The 21,198-nt window shown below is 58.4% G+C and overlaps 2 protein-coding genes across 2 annotated transcripts in view; one reads left to right on the top strand and one right to left on the bottom strand.

The window, feature by feature from the left end:
• GMDS (GDP-mannose 4,6-dehydratase) overlaps positions 1 to 7,035 on the top strand; it is a 499,210-nt gene extending 492,175 nt beyond the window's left edge. The window contains exons 10-11 of the mRNA XM_060110789.1: positions 6,516 to 6,584; positions 6,766 to 7,035. Of these exons, the coding sequence (XP_059966772.1) occupies positions 6,516 to 6,584; positions 6,766 to 6,828 (132 nt within the window). The 3' untranslated portion in view covers positions 6,829 to 7,035. The remainder of the gene's footprint in view (positions 1 to 6,515; positions 6,585 to 6,765) is intronic.
• An 8,778-nt stretch (positions 7,036 to 15,813) lies between these two features.
• On the bottom strand, positions 15,814 to 19,619 carry FOXC1 (forkhead box C1). The gene has a single exon (XM_060109744.1). It carries the CDS (start codon positions 19,189 to 19,191, stop codon positions 17,554 to 17,556), a length of 1,638 nt encoding a protein of 545 aa, XP_059965727.1. The 5' UTR covers positions 19,192 to 19,619; the 3' UTR covers positions 15,814 to 17,553.
• Positions 19,620 to 21,198: the final 1,579 nt, after the last annotated feature.

The raw sequence follows: 21,198 nt of genomic DNA, 5'->3' as shown, positions 1-21,198 counted from the left end.
CTTCTTGAGTCTGAGTAACCTGATGTACTATACAAGCTGAGAAAAACCCCAAAGGAAAACATATCCCATCCGTGTCATAGGAGCGTCCATATTACTTACAATACTCTTTAGTACTAGTGTTCAAAGGCGGGGGTGAGGGTGCGGGCACATTTCTAAGGGGCCAAGCAATCTAACAGCTGGAAAGGAAATCGCCTTCCCCTGGTGCGCGTGGCGGTCACGGGTGGCCTGAGTCGGCCCCCCGGGTGAGGGGGCGTCAGGCTATAGGTGAGTGAACACGGAGCCGTGCCTTCGCCCCACAGGTGCTTTGCAGGTGCTTTGCAGGTGCTTTCATCCCTAGGAAAGAGGCCACCTGAAGCAGATACAAGATCTCTTGAGTTGCATTTTGATTGTCTGGAGGTTTAATGAGCTGATGGATGTGCAGTGCTTGGAGGGTAGAAAGCACTAAGTGGCAAAGGAAGAGCGGCCCAGCCTCGTGCTCTGGAGGGCCACCAGCCAGCTGGGTGACAACCCTCTTTAATCGGTCCACTTAAAGGAGCTTTATCTCCTTTCCGCAGGGTTTGTGTCACCTCCTACTAGCCTGGGTAATATTTACACCCTAGATCCAGTTATTAACAGTAACCAGTAATTTCCGACAAAGATGGTGCTGGCTTTGAAGCCCGGGATGCTGAGGTCACCAACAATCTTATCTCCCTTTCATTAACTGGCCCTGCATTGCCACTGCAAGTCAGCCCCGCATCAGCTGGTCAGAGTGACCATCAGGGAAGGAAGCAGAATCCAGAGGCTCCAGTTACAGGACTTAATCGAGCTTTCCCTGGGCTGATGCGCCCATGAGCACCGCAGATCAAGGAATAAAGCTAACAGAGAAATGAGCTCTGTGGTTCAGTTATAGACACAGGCCAGGCGCAGGAAGGTGGCACCTCGGACGTATGTGTGCTGCGAGGCTGTACCCCCAAACCTTATTGGCTCACTTTATTTAGCGCAACCCATGACGCACCCACCTGTGCATCCACAGCCCCCAAACCTCCTGGGGCAGCTTTGAGAAACACTTTCCTCCACCCAGTCCACTCAGGCTGAGCCTGGGTGAGCCGGACAGGCCGCAGAGGCCCAGGGGCTGGCCGGTACAGAAGGCTGGGGCGTCCCCGGGGCCTGCTTCTGTGTCCCGGGAACGGGGACGGGAGCCTGGGGCTGAGATCCAGGGACAGAAGCTGGCCTGGGTGTGGGGCACGTGCCCGCTCCACGCGGGAGAGCACCCAGTCCTCATCTCCCCTCCTCCCGAGCACGTCTGCCTGAAAGGACTTTCTCCAGGATATTTTTAAAGCTCTAAAGGAAATTGGTGTATTTTGTCCTGTATTTCCCTGTATAATTGTGTGTCTGTATTTCTTCCTTTTTCCCTAACTACGTTTGTCTTTTTCTGCTAATCATATTTTTGAAATACAAATGAAAAAAGATGCATCTCTATGTAGGCTGCACTATAAATGCCATTAATTGGGTTCTCCCTTTATAAAGTGAATGCTTTTTTTTTTTTTTTTTTTTTTTTTTTACCACCATAGGCTTTATTTACAGATTTACAAGTGGACACCTAAGGAAGACAGTGTTCTCATTCACTTTTTCGGAAAGCTCTGCTGTGCCGGATAGACTTCATCCGTGTCTGGGGTACGCTCGGAGGCGGATGTATTTCTCCCCACTTGGTTTGGTAGCTCTTAATAGCAGCTGGTTCCAAATGACAAATTCTACCAATTGGAAGTGAGTGGTCCCCAGCCCAGAAACATGGGATCAGCGGGGCGGGGGATGGGTGGTGGAAGCATCCTGGAGGTCCCTTTGGGCACCTCCACCCCCTGGGTCAGGACAGCACGTCCCGAGGCTCACTTGTGAGGCCACTGGCAGAGGTGCCAGCATCCAGGGCACAGTGCGCCTGTTCTGCCCGCATCCCGGCCGCCTGGCACGGGCTGCTCACTCTGGTCCCTCTGCCACTCTATCTCCATGGTCAGTGGCCAGTGGAGCCGGTGCTGACGGACTGCATTTCCCCGAGGGAGAGCCCAGCATTGTTCTCCCCGACGGCAGCCCCGCTGACAGACAGCCCCTCTGAGGCCGCTTCCTGAGCAGACCAGACGGCCGTTTTCTTCTTGTCTCTTATCGCCCCTGTCATTAGAGGAAAGGCCGGGCTTCAGCTTCCCTGGTGCTGGTGTGCAGCGGGCGCAGGGAGGGGCCGCGCCGGGTACCCTCACTCAGGCTGCCGCGGGGCGAACCGCTCTGGGCCCCCTGCCTCTCTGGGAAGGTTTCAATCAAAGGACATAAATGTGAACAGGAAGAGTTTAACCTGCCCGGCAGAGACAGACTCCACTGCAGACCTTCTGGGGGAACATCCAGACTTTGTTGTTTGTTCTTTCCCATTCTTACCGACGGTCAGCTGCGCAGCTCCACCCGTGACCGGGACGGTCCGTGCGGCTTTACAGGTTTTCCCATCGACTATGCTGTTGTTAGCAGTTCTGTCTTTCTAAAAAAGAGCATCTCCCCCAAGAGGAAGGCATTAGCATCAGGTGACATCAAGAACCAAATTCACTGGCATTCTTTTATTCCCTTGGAAGCTCAGCTATTCCTCAATTTTGCTTTTTTACGAAAAGTGGAAGGAAAGCGATGAACATGGAGCAACGCTCACAATCCGAGTCTGAAATCCTTGAAGACGTTTAAGCAGGGCTTCTATCGTCCTGGCTGTCTGTGCCCTTCTCCTTATTTATGTCACTCGAGTCCAGATCTTTCAGTATGCACTTCAGAAATTTAACAACTTCCTGCCAAAAGAGCTCACGCTCTCAGAGTGTTTCTCCACCTAAACAGATGCCCTTTGCAAAACTTACGGGCAGGCCTGTTGAGGAAACACATCACTTGAAATTAATATTAATGTTAATATTAGTATTAACATTTTCCTGGGAATTCTCTGGTTGTCCAGTGGTTAGGACTCCACGCTTTCATTGCTGAGGGTGAGGGTTCAATCCCTGGTCAGGGAACTAAGATTCTGTAAGCCGTGCAGTGTGGCAAAAAAAAAAAAAAAAAAAAAAAAATTAATATTTTCCTAATGTAACCTCAGTGAAAGAGTGAGAAAAAGAAATGAGACTACGAACTTCGAAAAGAAATGTGATAGAATCTGCTTAACAGCTTTCACCACAGTGATTTTCAGGAAAGTGGCTGAGTATCAAAGGGATTTAATGTGCTAAATAATGACCAAAGGAAAGTAAGATTGGGGGAAGGGAGGAAGTCTAACCGGTGTATTAAAGGTGTGTTGTCATCTTGATGAGGATGAAACGGTGCCCAGAAGACTGTAGTGAGAGTGTAAGACAATGACACAGCACGGGCCCTGCTTTCCTGGGTTTTGCGTTAACTACTGTGGGCTCAGGAACTGGCCTAATGACTTTTCCAGGATCTGGTCTGGCCCTTTATCACTTCACTATAACAAGAACAGAAGCCAGGAAAGCCGGAAAGATGACTGCAGCAAAACACGCCTTTCTACCTGCTGGGGTTTGCCACTCTGACCACCGGCACCCGGGCTTCGGGGTTCCTGGCTGGACAAGCCCTAAAGGCCACCCGAGTCAGCAGGCGCCCTGGAGCCCTCGGACCACGAAGGGCCAGGGTGTCTGGACACACACGTCTTCCTGCTCGTGCTGCTTTGCTGCTGTAAAATGCTCAGCTAACCCTAATTGAATCTGACAAGAATAAATCACAGGGTGAAACTCACCTAAGGAACACGTGTGGAAGCGGGGAGGCCACCAGGAGCCAGAGTTCGGGAAACGTCATCTTCACGTAGAAATGGTTCATATTTTCCCCAGGGCTTTGTCGTCTCTCTTTTAAAGGAAAGGTCCAGACCACCCAGTGCACGACGTGCGTTTGGGAAACTGCACATAAAATCATCACTTTCATTCAGCTTTGGCCCCTGTTGTCATACCGAGGCTTTAAGCCTATAAATAAAGAAGGAACTGAACAGTCAGAAGAGAAGAAAAGAACAAAACAGATGAACGTCTTGCTCGCCGTCCTTGGAGCTGATCACACCCTAGTGGAGAGGGTTTGTGAAGAGTGACAGGAAGCACAGCTCCCGGCCTCCTTCCCCCGCAGGCCGGCCACGTGCGCCTCCACTGCTGCATCCCAAACCGTTTCCCTAAAGGACACACTGGGGAGAAATACGAAAGCCCTTCGGGAGGGGTTAAGGGTAAAACAAGCTGGGACGTCCTTCATCTTTCCCTACACGTGGATTGGGGCACAAGCCCAGAGGCTGGGCTGGATGTCAGCTTGGAGCAGCTGGCGTCCAGAGCCACCATTTCGTTTTAATGGAACCTCATCCTTTTCCTTCACAAGATCCCTCGGTGTAATCAAATTTGAGGCCTCGGTAGAAGGTGGAAGGTAGCTGCTCAGCTGGAATGTAGGAGCTGGGCTCAGAACTGCACTGGGAGGTTTCACTGGTGCATCTCTGGTTTCAATGAAATCCTTGCACAGTAGCAACGTCTGTTTCTGAGCTTTTGAAAGCCATTTTTCTTCTTCCTTAATTATAGTTCCCTACTTGTTTTTAGATTAAGAGCTGCTTGTAGAAAAATACAGGAAACCAAGTTACAATGCAAAGCACCCTTTCCAAGCCTGCTGAGGCCATTCGAAATGGCACCGGTTCTTCGGGTTCTGCTAACCAGGAGTTTAGAGCCCGGCTCACACCCTCTGCAGAACCGGCGACCTCATGGCAGGTGTGGGACGGGAACAGCGGCCCTGCTCCTCCCAGCCGTGACCGTGACCGTGACCGCTGTGGAACTGAGGGGCCCTGTTGCTTCCTCATGCCACGTTTCACAGCTCCCTCTGGGGAAAAAGAATGCGTATCTTTGTGTGACTCTCAGAGTTGAACAGAGGTATCGTTGAAGTCTACACAAGTTTATTTAGGGAAAGGAGAGGGAAATAAATACATTTGTTTTTCCACTTGTATTTCCAGCTCCACGTAGCACTGTGTTAAACTGCTAATTAGGAATACTTGCATCTTACTTTTCCTGAGGACTCTGCATATGGACTTTTAAGGCCAGCAGAAATAACTTGTTTGACTATTATTAATGCTGGAAAGGAAGTCAGCCCTTCAGTGAAATGCAGTGCCTTTGGGAACTTGATTTACTCCAGCCTAAAATGTGAGGCTGGGTGGCGGAGGAGAGCAGCTGGATGGGCCGTGTTGGAGCAGATTTCAGGCAAACGGTGCAGAAGTGGATCCAGACGCCTTCGTGGACGTGAGCCGGGGGCTGGGCCGGGGCCGCGTGGGCAGAGCGGGTCCCGCCCGCCCCTGCGCCTTTGCCATCTCAATCCACCTTCCGGGAGCCTGGGGAGGACATGGGACAGAAGCCTTCAGTTACAGCTTGAGTATGTTACTTTCCTTGTTGCCATGGTTTTTAAGCTGTTCTTCAGTATTCCTTGTGGCTAAGATAGTGTCTTCCTGGGGTATATGTGGTGCGCAGAGTCCTGCCTGTGTCCAGGCAGCCTTCACTGGCCTCCGTTTGAGGGCTCCTGTCTCGTGTACCGTTGGAGGAACACGTTTGCAACTGGAGGGGCTAACTGTTCATCTTAGCCCCAACGTGGTCTATTTCAAAGTCTGTTTCTTTCCTTTCTCTTCTTTCTTTCCTTCCTCCTTCTCGTCTCCCTTTCTATTTGGATCATCTTGAAATTCTCATCCATCTTGCATCCACGCGTCCTCAGGACCTGTTCGAGCAGCAGGGCTGGGATGCGGCAATACTTGACGCTCCTCTGGTTTCCTTCCCAGGAAGTCTCTTCAATGGAGGGAAACCGGGAGGCCTTGGCGGTTTGCAGTTCCCTCCCTGCGCTGGGAGGCCTAGCGGCTACTACTTGAGTCATCTCGTCCTTTTTTATGTGTTTTTATGTTTTGATAAGGTCGTGTCAGCTGGGATGAGAAACTCACGAGTGAGCACATGGGCGCCGCCGTCGGAGCCGGGCGGCGGGGCAGGGGCTGCGGGGGCAGAGGAGCCCCGAGTGCGAGTGCGGGGGGCCGCTCCCTCGCGGGGGATGGGGTGCGGGGGTCCAGATCAGCATTTCTGAGGAAGGGAGAGAACGGACGGAGCAGACAGCCGAGGGCTGGCAGCGCCTGGTCGGCAAGGAGGGGCCGCTCGGAGAGACGCGCCTCTTCCCGCGCGCGTAGGTGTGCAGGGCGCGGGGCTGCGCGGGAGCGAGAGAGGGGCGCCCGGGAGCGGAGGGGGAGAGACGGGGTGGGGGGAGGGCGCGCACCGTAGGGGAGGGGCGGAGGGCGCATCCCCCTCTCCGCTCCCGTGAGACGAGCGCGAATCCGACACGGCTCTCGGGGAGGCGTCCCTGACAACACGAGGCGGAAAAGAAGGTCACCGAGGCCGGCGGGACGCGGTGGCGGCGGCGGGCAGGGACCGCGGGCCCAGCGTCGGGTACCGAGACGCCGTCCTCGCGGGGCGGCGGGGGACCCGGGAAGGAGCCTGTTCGCCGCCGCCGACCGCCCGCCCGTGTGCTCCGTCCCCGCCCCGCAGGACTTTCTGCAGGGAGACTGCACCAAAGCCAAGCAGAAGCTCAGCTGGAAGCCCCGGGTCGCCTTTGATGTGAGTGCGTTTCCCGTCCGGTCCGGGCCCGGGGAGGGGATGCGGTGGGTAAGCGCCCTGGGCAGGAGGGCGAGGAGGGCCGGGGAGGGTGCGCCGGCCGCTGCAGGCGCTGCGGTGGAGGGGGCGCCCCGGGAGGGGGCCAGACGCTCCCGGCTCACCAGCGCTCGCGTCCTCCCCGCAGGAGCTGGTGAGGGAGATGGTGGACGCCGACGTGGAGCTCATGAGGACCAACCCCAACGCCTGAGCGCCCAGCGGTGCCCGCGCCCCGCCCCCGGACCCGCGCCCGCGCCCGCGCCGCCGAGGTTTGCAGCAGCCGGGATGGGCTCCGGCGGCGCCCACTCTGCTTTTGTCCAGGCCTCCTCTGATCCGTTTTGGTAATCAAGATGTTTTAATCACATGTTCACTTTACTTGAAATTATGTCGCTAGACAGCTGAAATTGTGGGGCTTTCAAATGGTTTTTCTCTTTTATTATTAAAAAGATCCTTTCTCTTAACCTGCATTAACATAGTCCCTGTGGATATTGTCTCCAAGTTACAAAAGCAGCTATATAAGGACCCCAGAACAAAAATACCCCAATCCATGCCTTGGAGTGAAATAGCTTCCTTCTGAGAGAGCCGCGGCCTGGCCGAGCGTCCTCCCGAGTCTCTGCCCCGACCTTGCCTTCCCCACCTGCTTTCCCCACGGTAAAGCCGCTCTATGCAGCCGATCTGGAAGCCCAGGTCCTGCAGAAAGGCGGCATTCACACCAGCTCTGGTCTCAGCGACTATAATTAGAACCCAGAGGGCTCCCACCATCTCAAAAGAAGGCTTGAGAAACGGGGAGGTGGTTAGAAGAAGAAACTTGAAGGAGGGCAAATATTGCTGGAACATTCCATGCCAGGCCCCCGGGTTACCCAGAGGTCTCTGAGCCCATGCCTTTGCTTGTGGTCTAGAATCTTACACACACTACTTATTCCCAACCTCTTCTCAGTACTAGATCACGTTTTAAATCTAATTTTGATTTAGTCATTCAACCAGTTTATATTAAGTGCCTAATATATGCTAGATAGCGTGCACATGAACTACATCAGGTTAATTAGAAATCCGGTTTCATTGAGAGGAGCATTTGGGGGCCTGGCTTTAACCGCGTGTGCTCCCAAGCCGTGTAGGGCATATCTGTGCAGGTTCAGGCAGGTGGACACACGCGTGTGGAATCCACCAGCATTAAGCAAGGGTTTGTGTACAGGTGGAAACCTCTGCGTGAAATACCATATTTCGCCCCAGAACAAATTAGGTCAGGACTCCTCTCCCCCTCACTCCCCCTCCAAGGAATATAAAATAGAACTTCACAGCAAATGGAATTCCAGCCTTTGCACATGCTTGTGTGAGTGCAGCTGAACTATTTGTGAATGTCTTCATGGGCAGGTTTATGATCTGGGGGGGACCCAGGCTCCAGCAGCCGGTGGCAGGAAAGAGGGCTCTTTGTGTGGCTGCCCCAGTTGCTGTGAAAGCATGCTGGCCGGGGCGGCCTGGGCTCCGATGGAGCAGAACTGGGGGCCTGAGCTGGCCCACCCGGGGCTCGGGAGCTGCCCCAGGACAGGCCTTCTCCCAATCGTGATGCTGCTAATTGGAAACAGATGGTCCCTGGAAGGCGGGGCCTCCAGGGCTGGGGGCTGGTGGGCACACACAAACTCACATACACACAATCACACACAGATTCACATACATGCAAACACTTACAAATACACACCTACAAGCATGCCATCTTACACAGCGTCACTTACAGACACTTGGAGACACAAAGCAAACCCGCCGTCACAAACACAAGGCTCACAAATAAACACATTCACACACATTCCTCTTAGCCTTGACCCAATGGAAGGCACCCCTCCTCCTCTTCCTCTGACCCCGAGCCCCCAACTTCATCCCACACCCGGGCTCCGGTACTCCGTGGCTTGTCACCCAAAGGCTCCTCAGTGAGGACTGGAGAGGGTCCAGGCAGGGGGTTAATGGGGCTCCAGTGGTGCCTTGGTGTTAAATTATTCTCAGAATGGCCTGGAGCAGCGGGTCTGAAGGACACAAGAAGTATTTTTCGTTGCAACCTTCTCTCTATTCCTGCACCTTCGATGGTGGGTGAGGGGTGATTTGGCTTCCTGGCCTCCCTGTGTGTGTGCTTAAAAGGAGGAAAAGAGAACAGATTTGCTTATTTCTGTGCTTTCTTTCTGGGCCGTGAATTTCATTTGGACATCCTTGAAGACAATTCTTACTAAAGTGTTTCTTCTACCTCAAATCTCACTTCAATTTCAGCGAACTTTTTCCCCTTTTTCCCTGCTCTGCCAGCTTTGACTGTTCATTTTAGATGTGATAAAATATCTTCCACCTTGATTTCTTTTAAGTAAAAGCTAAGAAAGTGAAACTTTACACTCAAATATGAGAGCGAAGCAGTGAGGCCCCACGCTTGTGCCCTACGTGGGCAGCACGGCACGTGGGTACCTGGGCAGCGGGGGCCGCAGCTTGCGTCACACCTGCCTGCCAGTTGGTGGTGGGCTGTGTGCTGCCTGCTGGAGGAGAGACTGGGGCCCAGCCCTGAAAACCTGACCCACTTCTACAGCTTGCAGGGGCGAACGTGGGCAGTGCAGGCTGCCGCCCTTTGAGGGCGGGGCTCAAGTGCTTTGAGGGTAACCTCCACGCAAGACGGCGCCTTCGGAAACTGGATTCCAGGTCTGTGACTGCGCCAGGAAACCAGTACAGACACTGCTGCAGGTTCCTCTCAGTCTCCCTTAATCGCCTGTACCAACACCAACCCCCAAAATGCGCAGAAACCCAGGTCGGTTGGTCGGTTGGTTGGCTGCTGGGGAATGAGACCTTCGTTATTAAAGCTCATTGCAGGAGGCAACATCTCAAAATTTCGTTTCAAAATAGCCATAGATACACTGTTTACAAATAACTTTTGAAGCCCAAGAAAAAGCCTCAAAGCACCCCAGGCACCTTGTGTGTACTGGGAATCCCAGCCGGGTACTCTGAGTTTTAAGATGTGTGCCAGTAAGTCCAAGTTCACAAGTCGACTGTTTTTCACAACCCGCAGCCGGGCGGGTCCCTGGATGGCGTTGGGGGGATGGGGGTGGAGGAGCCGGGAGATTTACCCAAAAATCGTGTGTGTGTGTGTGTGTGTGTGTGTGTGTGTGTGTGTGTTTGTGTGTGTGTGTGTGTGTGGACACGGCTCTTTCAAACAGCTCCACGCCCCAACATGCCACCCCGCACCTCTCCAAAAATGGCGAGCTTTAATTTTTCACGCACAGCAGCGACAGCCGGGCCACACAGCCGCTCTGGGTCCTACCCCACCGTCCAGTGTCCCCTTCCCCAGGGTCTGGCGCCGCTGCCCCGAGGCCAGGCCGCCCGCGCACACCCGCGGGCTGTGCCACCGCGATTAGCCCGAGAGTGCCTCTCCAGCCGTTTCCGGTCGCGGCCCGCGAGGCCCGCGACGGGTTGTCCCACCGGCAGCAGGAGGCCATCCGCAGGCCCCGTTCCGAGCACCACCCACCCTCACCCTTTTCCTCCGCTGGAGCGTCCCAGCTGGGAGGCCGACGACCGCGGCCTGACCCCAGACCCCGGTTCCCGCCCTGCCTCCAGGGTCAGGGGTCGCACGCAGCGGACGCCCCCTTTGATCTCTAGATTCGGGGACTGGGGCTCCCGGCGCGGAAGCCACAGCTAGGAGAAGCCCCGACGCGGATGCGGGGCCCCCGGCTCCGCCACCCACCGCTTCCGAGCCGCGGCCTCACCGAGGGGCCCGGATCCCAGGACAAGGACCGCAAGGGGACCATGCAGGCGCATGCGCCGGCCGCGCGCCCCTCCCCCAGCCCTGGCAGCGGGACCCCGCGCACGTGTCCCGGCGCCCTGAGCCCGAGCGCGGGCTAAGACGCGACAGAGAGCTGCAGTTAAGAAGCATAAAGTCCCACACGGCTCAGCCTCGGCCTCGCCCAGGCGCCGGTGCGCCCAGGGCGCGCGAGGAGACAGCGCTCAGAAGGCCTGACTCCCAACAGGAGGGTGGGTGAGCCGGGGGAGGCGGCCGCAGCAGGGGTTCTGGCGACGCCCGCTCCGACGGGAGGCGCTGGGCCCGGGCCGGCCGCGAGGCCCGACTGGAGCTGGAGCGGCGGCTCGGGCGCGTAAGTGTCTATTTGGAAGGGGGCAGGACCTCGGCTGGAGTTTGGCTTTTAATGGCGAGGAAGCCTCCAGGCAAGGGCCATCCGGCTAGGCCTTCCCGTCGCGCCGCCTCTCCCCGACGGCGCCCCGCGGCCCCGGCTCCACCGACCCACCCGGGAACCGGCCCGCAAAGCCGAGCTGCGTTGGGCTGGTTCTCGGTCACTAAACACTGGAAACCACTGCTCGGCACTTCCCGAGGCTCCGCGCAGGAAGCTCCCGCGGGGCCCCAGGGCCGAGGTCCCTCCGGGAATGTCTGGCACCCAGTCAGCCCGGGCCGTGGGAGCCGCGGTGGGGCCTCCTGTGTTCTTCCCGACGGCCCCTCCGCCTCCTCTCGCCGGGACCCGATCGGCCAGCTGCGAGGCCCGGCCGCTGTCCCCATGTGTCCTGCGGGGTGACAATGATAAAAATCCTCTTCGGGACCGCACGGAAGGCCCCGGGGCGGCTCCAACCGGGGCTGGACCCAGGCGCTGCGCACCGGGCTCGGGTGTGGCCTCCGCGGTCTCAGGGACCCGGTGCGCCACGGGGGACGCCGAGCTCGCTCAACTCAGAGGACAGAGTTCTCGTTTTTCCTCCAGTCGCAGATTTTTAAGAATCCGATCGCTGCCGCCTAAGCACATGGTCCCCTCTCCTGTCTGGTTTGCACATCTGTAGCTATTAAGGAGACCCAGCACAGCCTCCGGGCCCAATGACCTGCTTTTATACTGAAGGAAATGCAGAGGCCTTAAGAGTTAATGGCGCTAAATGTGTTGGTTTTCCTGCCTTTTCCCTGGGGTAGGTAACGGAGGAGGGAAGGTGTCTGTCTCCTCTCTCTCTCCCTCTCCCATCTCTGATCTAGCTCATCCCCAAAGCCCTACAACAAACCCCTTCGTCCCCCAACCTCCAGTCCTGAGCCCCGGTGGAGCCCCTGGAGAGGTCCTCCTCTGCTTCCTAGGCCACGCCTGGGGTCCCACCACCCAGGTCAGTGCAGACGCCCCGCCGCCCGGCTTTGGCCGCCTGCCTGATGCTCACTCCCTGGGTTCGCAAACTGCACTCCCAGGGCCACCCAAGTAGCACCAAGCTGTGTTGACTTCGGGGGCAAAGGAGCAGCCCACCCAGGGTCCTTCCTGGGAGTGACGTGAGGGATGGCTAGGGGAAGGGGACAGCCAGTGGCTCGGAGAAACCCAAAGGCAAACCAGAGAGAGAAGATGCTCTTTGGTAGAAGAGAGGGAGGTGCCACGTGGAAAAGTGAGAGGCCTGGGGAAGCACCCCTGAATCCTGCAGGGTCACCAGCCGACCACTCTGAGCAGGTATGATCGCCAGGCCCTCTCTCAGGACCGCTGGACCGGCCTCCCCTGTCCTGTGTCTCCTCTGGGAGCCCCACCTTTCTCTCCTGTCTGAAGACGCCCGGGCCTCAAGGCAAGGAAATCCCAGATCGTACAGTATCCCCTCTAATATGCTCAATATGCTGCAAATTTGAAATCAGTGAGGGAAAAAAGTCAACAACAACAAGATAATGTAAGGCAGAGGGCTTCTTTGGAGCCAGGGTAAGATAGGAAAGGGCACAGCAAAGGTCCTAGGTTGCCCTTATGCTCCCTACACCATATTTTGGTTTCCAATAAGGCGGACATGGTCCATTTTGCTCAATTTTCCACTCCTAATCCCGTGGAGAACATCGTGGAGAAGCGGCTTTCATTCTCCTGAATGGATTTTGGAGCTGGAATTCCTTGCATTAGGATTGCCCCTTTCCCACCCGGGCTCGGACCTGAAACCTGCCAGTCCCGCTCCGTGTGGCCCGGTCTGTCCTGGTCTGTCTGGGGCCTGAGTGCGCGCTCCGGCTGCCGCATCCGGCCTGGGCCCTATGCACGGTGGGCACGCGCCCCTCGGGAGGCGGTCCAGGCTGGCGCGGGGACGTCCTAGAGGGGCTTCGGCCCCAAGGCCTTCTGTGGGGGCCTGGGAGGAAGAGGGTGGGAGAAGGAGAGAACAGAAAGGGGGGCGGGGGGCAGAGACACAGAGACACTTAGAACTTAGTGCTGATGATGGATTCACAGTCAAACGCGGGGACGTGGAGCACAGGGGCAGCGGGCCACCAGGTTCCAGCGGCCGACGCGGCCCAACAGCAAAGGAGGACTGTGTTCAGGTGCCACCGAAGGGCCACTAATAAAAAGCTCTTTGCCAGGGACCTCTGGGCCTCCTCAATTGAAATAGGAGCTTTCAGAAGAGTGGGGGGTTTTGAAACTGGCGTTTCGGCCCCTGGCACCCTTCAGCGGGCTTTTTCGCAGTGGCCACTGCCTGAAGCCGTCGGGCTGTGCCGCCTGGAGCCTCGGGCCTCTGCTCTGCTGCCCCCACAACTCCTGGGGTGAACACTCTGACAGTCTCTTGGTCCCTTTTCTCCCCGACTCCCCCCAGAGCTCCCTGCCTGGCTGAGGAGCCGCTCACGCAGAGTCGGCTCGGTCCCGCCTGGCCAGCTTCATTACATGGCCACCATCAATCTTGCCCCTAAAGCGACATTTGTTTACGACCGGGTGGGAAGGGCTAATGGCTCTACAAAACGAGTCGACAGGAGTCCAAAGAGATGGCATCGAGACACCAGGCCGGACCCCGCGGTGGGAACTGGGCTCAGAAGCAAATGGAGCCCCTCTCCAGAAGCTCCAAGATGTGGGGTGGGGTAGAAACTGTCACTCCAACTGCCACCAACTGCAGGGGACAACCCTGCTAAGGGAGTCAGGGCCTGGATCCGTTAGGGATGCCTCCTGTCCCTCCTGGGCAGCCTGGCCGGGCAGCCCGGACCAGCACAGGGTCCAGGCCTCTCTGGGGTTTTGTACCATTAACAACAAAACTAATGGCTCTCCACCTTAAAAAACCAGGATCCCTCCAGAGGGAACAGGGCTGAGAGAAAAGGTCCTATGTCTCTCTTCCACCTATCAAAGTTCGGGGGAGCCATAGGGCTGTAAGGCACTCTTATTTCCTGACCCTGTTTCTGACCCCGCAGGAAACAGCCAAGGGCTTACGGCCCACCAGCACAATTGAGCCTTATTCCCCTGAAAATGTCTATTATTAATGACACAAACTGCATGGCATGATAAATTGTAAAGTGTGTGCTTGTCTGCATGCAGTCTGGTGGAAAGGGGCTGCCAACACAAAACCCTGGAGAACAGTGCCCACCACGCGTACAATACCCCAAATGCAAGCTTGTGTATGGCGTGTGGCGCGCTGACGTTTACCTGCTCATGGTAAAAACTGCTAAGGAGTGCCCACTGTCACACGCAGGACAAAAGTCCTTATTCCCCTAAAACTCTCTACAGAGGCTGACTCCCAAATGAGCCAAGTTCCCCGCTGGGTCCCACCTGGTGTCCCAGGCTAATTTCAAACGGTGCTATTTGTTAAAGTATCAAGGAGTTCTTCTTAGAATATTTTACAGCAAAATTATCCTTGTTATGAAAAAGGTACAAATCAAAAGTGCAAAGCACTAAGGTACAAGAAGTGCTCACTTCCGAATAAGGAGGCCCCAGCTTCCCAGGGCTCAGGTGGCAGAAGTTGGTTTAAGAAGCCCACAGCAAATATACTGAGAGTAGAAAACATCACATAAGTGTCCTAAGAATCAGCTTAAGGAGCAGGACTTGTGCCCTTCAGCTCAAACACAGCTTCTGAACAACGACGTGGGCAACTCGCGTAGAAATAACGACTTTCTCTGCATACGTGTAACTCAAACACCTTGCCTTCCTCGACGCATTTCTTAAAGGCCTAACTTTCAAACGTTGGGAATGAAGAAGGCAGAAATGATTGCTAAGAGGCTCCCACGGCGAGCGCAGAAACACTCCCCGGCTGCGGCCAGAGCTTCTCACCGGCCTTTCCTAGGAGTCGAGCGCCGCGCGCCCGGCTCCCTCTCCAGCCGCCGGACTCGGGACCCAGAAAGGACGAGCCGGGGTCGGAAGCGCCGCCGGGCCCAGCCGGCCCTCTCCCACCCTCACCGCGGCGCCCGCGCTCCGAGGGCCGGGCCTGGGTCGGCAGCCGAGGCCGCGGGGACGCAGGGGGTCGCGGGCCCCGCCGCCCACCCGCGCGGCCGCTCCAGGTGCCCCGAGGCCTCCGCAAACCGGCCGCGCACGCCGCGCGAGGACGCAGCCCGCGGGGAGGCCGCCCGGGCCCAGCGCCGCCGGGCAGGTCGTCCGGGCCGGGCCCGTCAGGCCGGCGAGGGGAGGGCGCACGGGCGCCGGGAGCGCGACCCGCCCGTGGCCCCTCCGCCCGCCGCGCTCCGAACGAACACACGTGCGTCCTCCAGACAAAGGCGGCGAGCCGGCGCGGAGCCAGAGCCCCGCGCCCGGCTGAGACGCGCGGTGAGTCCCTCCGGCCCTCCGCCCCGGCTCCGGCTACCTTCCCCTCGGCGCGGCCGCCCCGACCCTCCCGGTCCGGGAGGACTGGGCGAGGGCGTGGGCGGCGAGCGGCCGGGACGCGTCTCTACCCTAATTAGACGAGGAGCGTCCGGTCCCAGAGGCCGGCGTCGGGGCCGCGGAGACGAACCCCGGCCGGAAACCCCGGGCGGGTCCGGGTCCACACCGCCGTCCCCGACTCGGAGAAGTGGACAGCCACGCCGGAAAGGTCAGGCTCCCGCTGCCCGCGCTGCCCGCCTCGTGGGGTGTGGCGGGGGGGAGCGGTGCCCGTCTGAGGGGACAGGGCCGCCGGTCACCTGCGTCCGCTTCCCTTCCGCGCCCGGACAGCCCCGCTCCGACCACGGTCCCTTTGTCCGCCCGCCCCGCTCCGCGCTCGGCTCCCACGAATGGGCCGACGCGGGAACGACGAGATTTGTCCTCAGATTTTTCCCCTTCACCACCCAAAGGGGTGGGGTGGAGGCCCTGGGAAGCGCGAGGCCGCCCAGGCCCAGGGCTGCGAATCGGAGCGGGTCGCGCGGCGGGAAGGCCGGTCCCGGCCGCCTGCCCCGGCCGCCTGCCCCGGGAGACGCCGCGCACTGCGCGCCTCCCCGGCCGCTGGGCTGCGACTCTGAGCCAGGGACCCAGCAAATCAGAGGCCACGTAAAGCACTTTTTGACTGGAAGTAGAGTGTATTTATTTGCAGCAATCCTTTAACAATGATCAAATTTTGACAACAAGCAACAGCAATTACTGCTAAGTGTTGCCTCTAGATCGGAGCGGCAGATAGCAGGAAACTGTATTATCTCGAAAACAAACGGAAAGGCCCTGAATGACTGTAATCAAACCGCCATCTCCCCAAAGTCTGATTGACAGGGCAGATCCCCCTAAGATAATGAATTTATTACATTTCCTGGGTTATTTACAAAGGGGGAGGGCCGATCCGGATTGCCCCCTAGGTTTAACTGTAAATTAACAAGAAAAATGGGATTGAAAAGAAACCACCTGGACTAAAAGGCCCTGCTCTTTGCTCCTTCTTTCTTGTTATTGTTTTAAATCTTTTTCAAAAAATAATTGTTCAACAAACATATCTTCTAAAATAGTTTCCCAAAGATTAAATATCCCTTTCCAACCCGCCATACATGTTTTGTTTTTAAATCAATCCTTCTGCGTTAGACATGAAGGACTAGATGTGGATGAGTTATATACATACATTTAAAAGCTGGGTTTTTTTCCTCTTAAAAAGGAGTGAAATTAATAGGAAGAAAATCATCCAGCATTTGGCTCACAGGGATGTCTAATACACGTCGCGGTTTTTTAATGTGATACACAAGCCAAATCTTCATATGTGTATCTGGAGGCACAGCCACCTCTCTCCACACACAGGTATCACTGCGGTAAGACCGCTGCTGATTCATGGGCTTAAAATTTCCAAATCATGTTCAGTCATTACTGAGGAAATGAATTTGTGTATATGCCAACTCAGATCTGTTAAGGAAAATCTCTTTTTACTAGCCACAAAGCAAGCTGCCTATACAGTACGTTTTGCAGAAAATGCTGCAGGAAAAAAAAATCTAAACAAAAAGAGACTCTTATGTGAAATTTGACAAGGAATAGTCACAGGGTGTCTCCATTTTTTTCAGAGATTTAGGAGGAGAATTGATAATTTCTAGTGTTTTAATCTCTGAAATCTTTTTTTCTTATAATAATTAAGGCTGTATGAAAGTATCCAGACATATAGGTCTCATTCAAACTGAATGGTAATTTATTAATAAACAAACAATGGGTATGTTCAACAAAAAGAAAGAAAAGATGATAGAATAAGATTAATACAGTTTCCCTTTTTATAATGAAAAAAAGAGCACAATTTAAAGTTTCAGGCAATTTAACGTCAGGTTTTGGAAACACTTTCTGGCGTTTGGTCCACGACATCCAACTACAAATTAAAAATAAATTACTATATTGCAATTTACATTTTAAAACAAGTCCATGGATAAAAAGAAAGCGATTTTCATATACGGGGCCTTCCTACCTCCTTTCAACAGAGGATAAAATAGTATCTTACAGGTGAGACGTGAAGGCAGGAGGCGGCAGGGGAAGGGACAGGACAGGAGGAGGAAAGCGTGCTCTCTGAAAAGAAGAAGAAACTTACGTGTTATCTGGAGTAACACTGTCCGTTAACAAACCATGACTCTGCTGTCTCTGTACGAAACAGTTTACGGTTTTGTTTATTTAGTTAAGGCAAAGGGGAGGTGGCTCCGAATCCATCTTTTAAGAAAATACTCTTCTTCGTGCTGGTGAGTTGAAAGTTTGGAGAGATTCTGTTCGCTGGTTTGGTGAACGTTTCACAAATTGGGTTTTTGGTTTCGGTTTTGCATCGAGGGTTCTTTTGGCTGCTCCTGCTCTGGGGTCCGGTTCAGTTCGGCTGGGAGGCGGGCAGGGCGGAGGGGTCAGAACTTGCTGCAGTCGTAGACGAAGGCCCCTGACGTGCGGTACAGGGACTGGCCGGAGGGGAAGGCCATCTGACAGCTGCTGTTCCCATTCACCGGGGAGTTGCTCAGGCCGATCCGCTGCGACTCAAACATCCCCCGCACCGAGTGGAAGTTCTGCTGCTGGCCCGGGTAGCCCGCGGCCGCCGCAGCCGCGCTCGCCAGGTGGCCCAGGTCCCCGCCCGCCTGGTTCAGGTACCACGAGGCCAGGCGGCCTTGGTGGGCCGCAGGGTGATGGCCGGCCTCCTGGCCGCCGCCGCCGCCGCCGCCGTGGCCCAGTGACGAGGAGCTGCTGCTGGTGGCCGGGGGCAGGGAGTAGTCGGGCAGGGGGTCGTCCACCGAGGAGCCGCCGGCGCCCGCGGGCGCGCCTTGCACGTGGCCGCCGCGCTCCCCGGCCGCGTACAGGCTCATGGCCTGCAGATTGCAGTGGTAGGTCCCGGCGCCCCCGGCCCCGCCGCCCCCGCCCGAGCCGCCCGCGCCGGGGCTCTGGCTGCAGGGGGAGCCGTACAGGGAGCTCTGGCCCGGCGAGTAGGCGCCCAGCGCCAGCGGGGGCGCCAGGCCCGCGCGCGAGGACGCGGCGGCCGGGGCCAGGAGGCCAGAGCCCAGCTCGGCGGCTGCGCCCTGCGGCGACCCCCGCAGCGACGTCATGATGTTGTCCACGCTGAAGCCCTGGCTGTGCGGCGGTGCGGGCGCGGGCGCGGGCGGCTGGCCGGGCTCCGCGCCGTCCAGGCTCAGCGGCCGCGCCGCCGGCAGGCCGCCCGGGGGGCTGCCCCCGCTGGACAGGCTGCTGCTGCTGCTGTCGGGGCTTTCGATTTTGGGCACCGCGGCGGCGCCGGCGCTGCCGCTGCCCAGGGCGGCGGCCGGGGACAGGGGCTGGGGCGGCGAGGGGCACGTACCGTTCTCGGTCTTGATGTCCTGGATGCGCACGGGCGGCGGCTGCGCTCCGGGCGCCGCGCCGTCTGCCTGCTCGGGCGGCGCGGGCGCGGGCTGGCGGCCGGGCTGCTGCTGCTGCGGCGGCGGCGGCTCCTTGAGGTGCAGCCGGTCCTTCTCCTCCTTGTCCTTCACGGCGTCCTTCTTCTTGAAGCGCCGCCGCCGCCGCAGGAAGCTGCCGTTCTCGAACATGTTGTAGGAGTCCGGGTCCAGCGTCCAGTAACTGCCCTTGCCTGGCTTCTTGTCGTCGCGCGGCACCTTGACGAAGCACTCGTTGAGCGAGAGGTTGTGGCGGATGCTATTCTGCCAGCCCTGCTTGTTGTCCCGGTAGAAGGGGAAGCGGTCCATGATGAACTGGTAGATGCCGTTCAGGGTGATCTTCTTGTCCGGCGCGTTCTGGATCGCCATGGTTATGAGCGCGATGTAGCTGTAGGGCGGCTTCACCATGTCCTTGGGCTGCGGCTGCGGCGTGTAGGGCCCGTAGGCGCGGGCCATGCCGCCCGGGTACTGCTCGGCGTGCGCCGGGTGCGAGTACACGCTCATGGGGGCAGGCATGGCGGTGTAGCCGCCCCCGGCCGCCGCCGCCGCGCGGTAGTAGCTCTGCTCGCCGCCGAGGTAGGGCACCACTCCCAGGGAGTTGGGGCTGGAAACGGAGTAGCGCGCCTGCATGGCCCCGCTCGCCGCCGCCGCCGCCGCCCCCCGCCCTCGCTGGGCCGGCCGCCCAGTCCGAGTCCGGGCCTGCGGGCTGGTGCCGGGCCGCCGCCTCCCCTGCGCTTGCCCGCCTCCGGGGCGCCTCCGGCCGCCGAGGAGGCTTGGGGCGGCGGAGAGGGCCGGACGCGGACGCGGCCGACGGCCTAGAACGCGCGCGGCAGATTCCAGGCGGGAACGGGAAAAAGGAGCCCGAACTAGAAAACAAGCAGACGTCCGGCTCGCCGCGCCGCCTGCGCTTCCAGGAGGCTCTGCCCCAGCCGCCGGCGAAGGCGGCCAGATAACCAGGGCGGGGGGCAGCGCGCCGGCTGCCTGCCCGGGCCCGCGTCACCTTTTTTTCAGTCTCTCGCGCGCCGGCCGCTTAAGGAAGCATTGGGAAAACTTCTGAACTTTTGAGCATCCGTCACCCAGGCGAGGACTTTTTTACGCAGTTACATTTTTTCCGGGCAGCGGAGCCCCGCCCCATCACGGCGGCGGCAGCCAATGGGAGGCGGGAACGCCTCCGAAGGAGCCGGAGGCCGAGCCGCGCGGGCCCGCGCCCCGCCGCGGAGGACCGCGGGGCTGACCACACGCGCGCCGGCCCGCGCCCCTGCGTGCGACCCCGCCGGCGCCCCGGCCCGCGCCCCTGCGTGCGCCCCCGCTGGCGCCCCGGCCGCGCCCGCAGCCGTGCGCCCCCGGGCCCCGCCGCCCGCGCCAGGCCCTGTCCCCCACCACGGGCCCTCCGCTGGACGTCCATTGTTCCCGCAGACTTGCCGGGTCCTCCGGGCCCCCCGCAGACCCTTCCTCCGTCCGCTGCTCCCAGATGTCACCGCGTCCTCGGGCCCCAACTCGCGCTGGCTCTCTCCCATTCCTTGGCCGGCCTGGCTAACTCCAGCACCGGGATTTCCCTGGCCTCCCCTCCCTCCCTCCCTCCCCTCCCCCCTCCCTTCCTCCCTCCCCTCCCCCCCTTCCCTCCCCTCCCCCCTTCCCTCCCCTCCCCTCCCCCTCCCTCCCTCCCCCCTCCCCTCCCCCTCCCCTCCCCCCTCCCCTCCCCTCCCCTCCCCTCCCTCCCTTCCCTCCCCTCCCCCCTTCCCTCCCTCCCCCCTCCCCTCCCCCTCCCCTCCCCCTCCCCTCCCCCCTCCCCTCCCCTCCCCTCCCCTCCCCTCCCTTCCCTTCCCCTCCCCTCCCCTCCCTTCCCTTCCCCTCCCTTCCCCGATCGCCAGGCTCCCGGGCTCCCAGAGGTCTCCAGTTTTCCCCACCTGGAAGTTCTCCAGTCCTGAGCTGGGTTATAAAGGGCACTCTTTTAAGGGCTCAGTCACAGCCGAGCTCCGTTCCCGGTGGGGGTGGAGTTGTTGCCCCCACCTCACCGTCCCCGCGACCCCTCCCTAGTAGAAATAAGGGAGGGGGATATGGGGCCTTGCCAGGAGCTTGAGGCCGTGGTTGGCGGCGGGGGTGTCTTCGGCGCGCGCTGCTGGAGCCTGGAGGCTACCCCGAATTCCTCTTCGGGATTCGCCGCGACTGCCCCCTCTTGTCGAGTCCGGCACCTTTCGGCTCAGAGCAGGGGTCAGCCTGCGGGCTCAGTGACAATAGCAGGTGTGATGACAAGAAGCAAGTCAATACGTCCCACCTTCTTCTCTGCACGCGCGTGGCTACCAGCTCGCAGAGATAACGGGTGTGGTTGGGGGAACGTTCGGAATCGCACCTGCAGGGCGGTTCGAGGGTCCTGGGGGTGAGCACAGAGGCTAATCCCTGTGCAGGCGCCTGAGACTTGCAGTTTCCGGGGGTGTCTGGGATGGAATGGGAAGAAGAAGGAAAGGGAGAGAAACCACGGGCAGGAAGGAGATGGGCCTCCTCCCCTGCAGCGCGCTTCTGCACTTGGGCAAATCTGGAACTGCCCCTCCGGGCCCTTTCCTGCGAGCTGGAGGAACTGGCGCGTCTAGGGGCTGTGAAGATGAGCAGCGTGGCGCATCTCACACCTCCACCCTCCAG

The sequence above is a fragment of the Mesoplodon densirostris genome, chromosome 10, assembly GCF_025265405.1.
Source record: "Mesoplodon densirostris isolate mMesDen1 chromosome 10, mMesDen1 primary haplotype, whole genome shotgun sequence".
Taxonomy (NCBI): Eukaryota; Metazoa; Chordata; class Mammalia; order Artiodactyla; family Ziphiidae; genus Mesoplodon; species Mesoplodon densirostris.
The sequence above is the reverse complement of the archived record's forward strand: the minus strand, read 5'-3'. Positions and strand labels throughout refer to the sequence as shown.

Coding starts and splice junctions, on each gene's coding strand:
- FOXC1 (XM_060109744.1), bottom strand. CDS start 19,191: ATGCAGGCGCGCTACTCCGTTTCCAGCCCCAACTCCCTGGGAGTGGTG.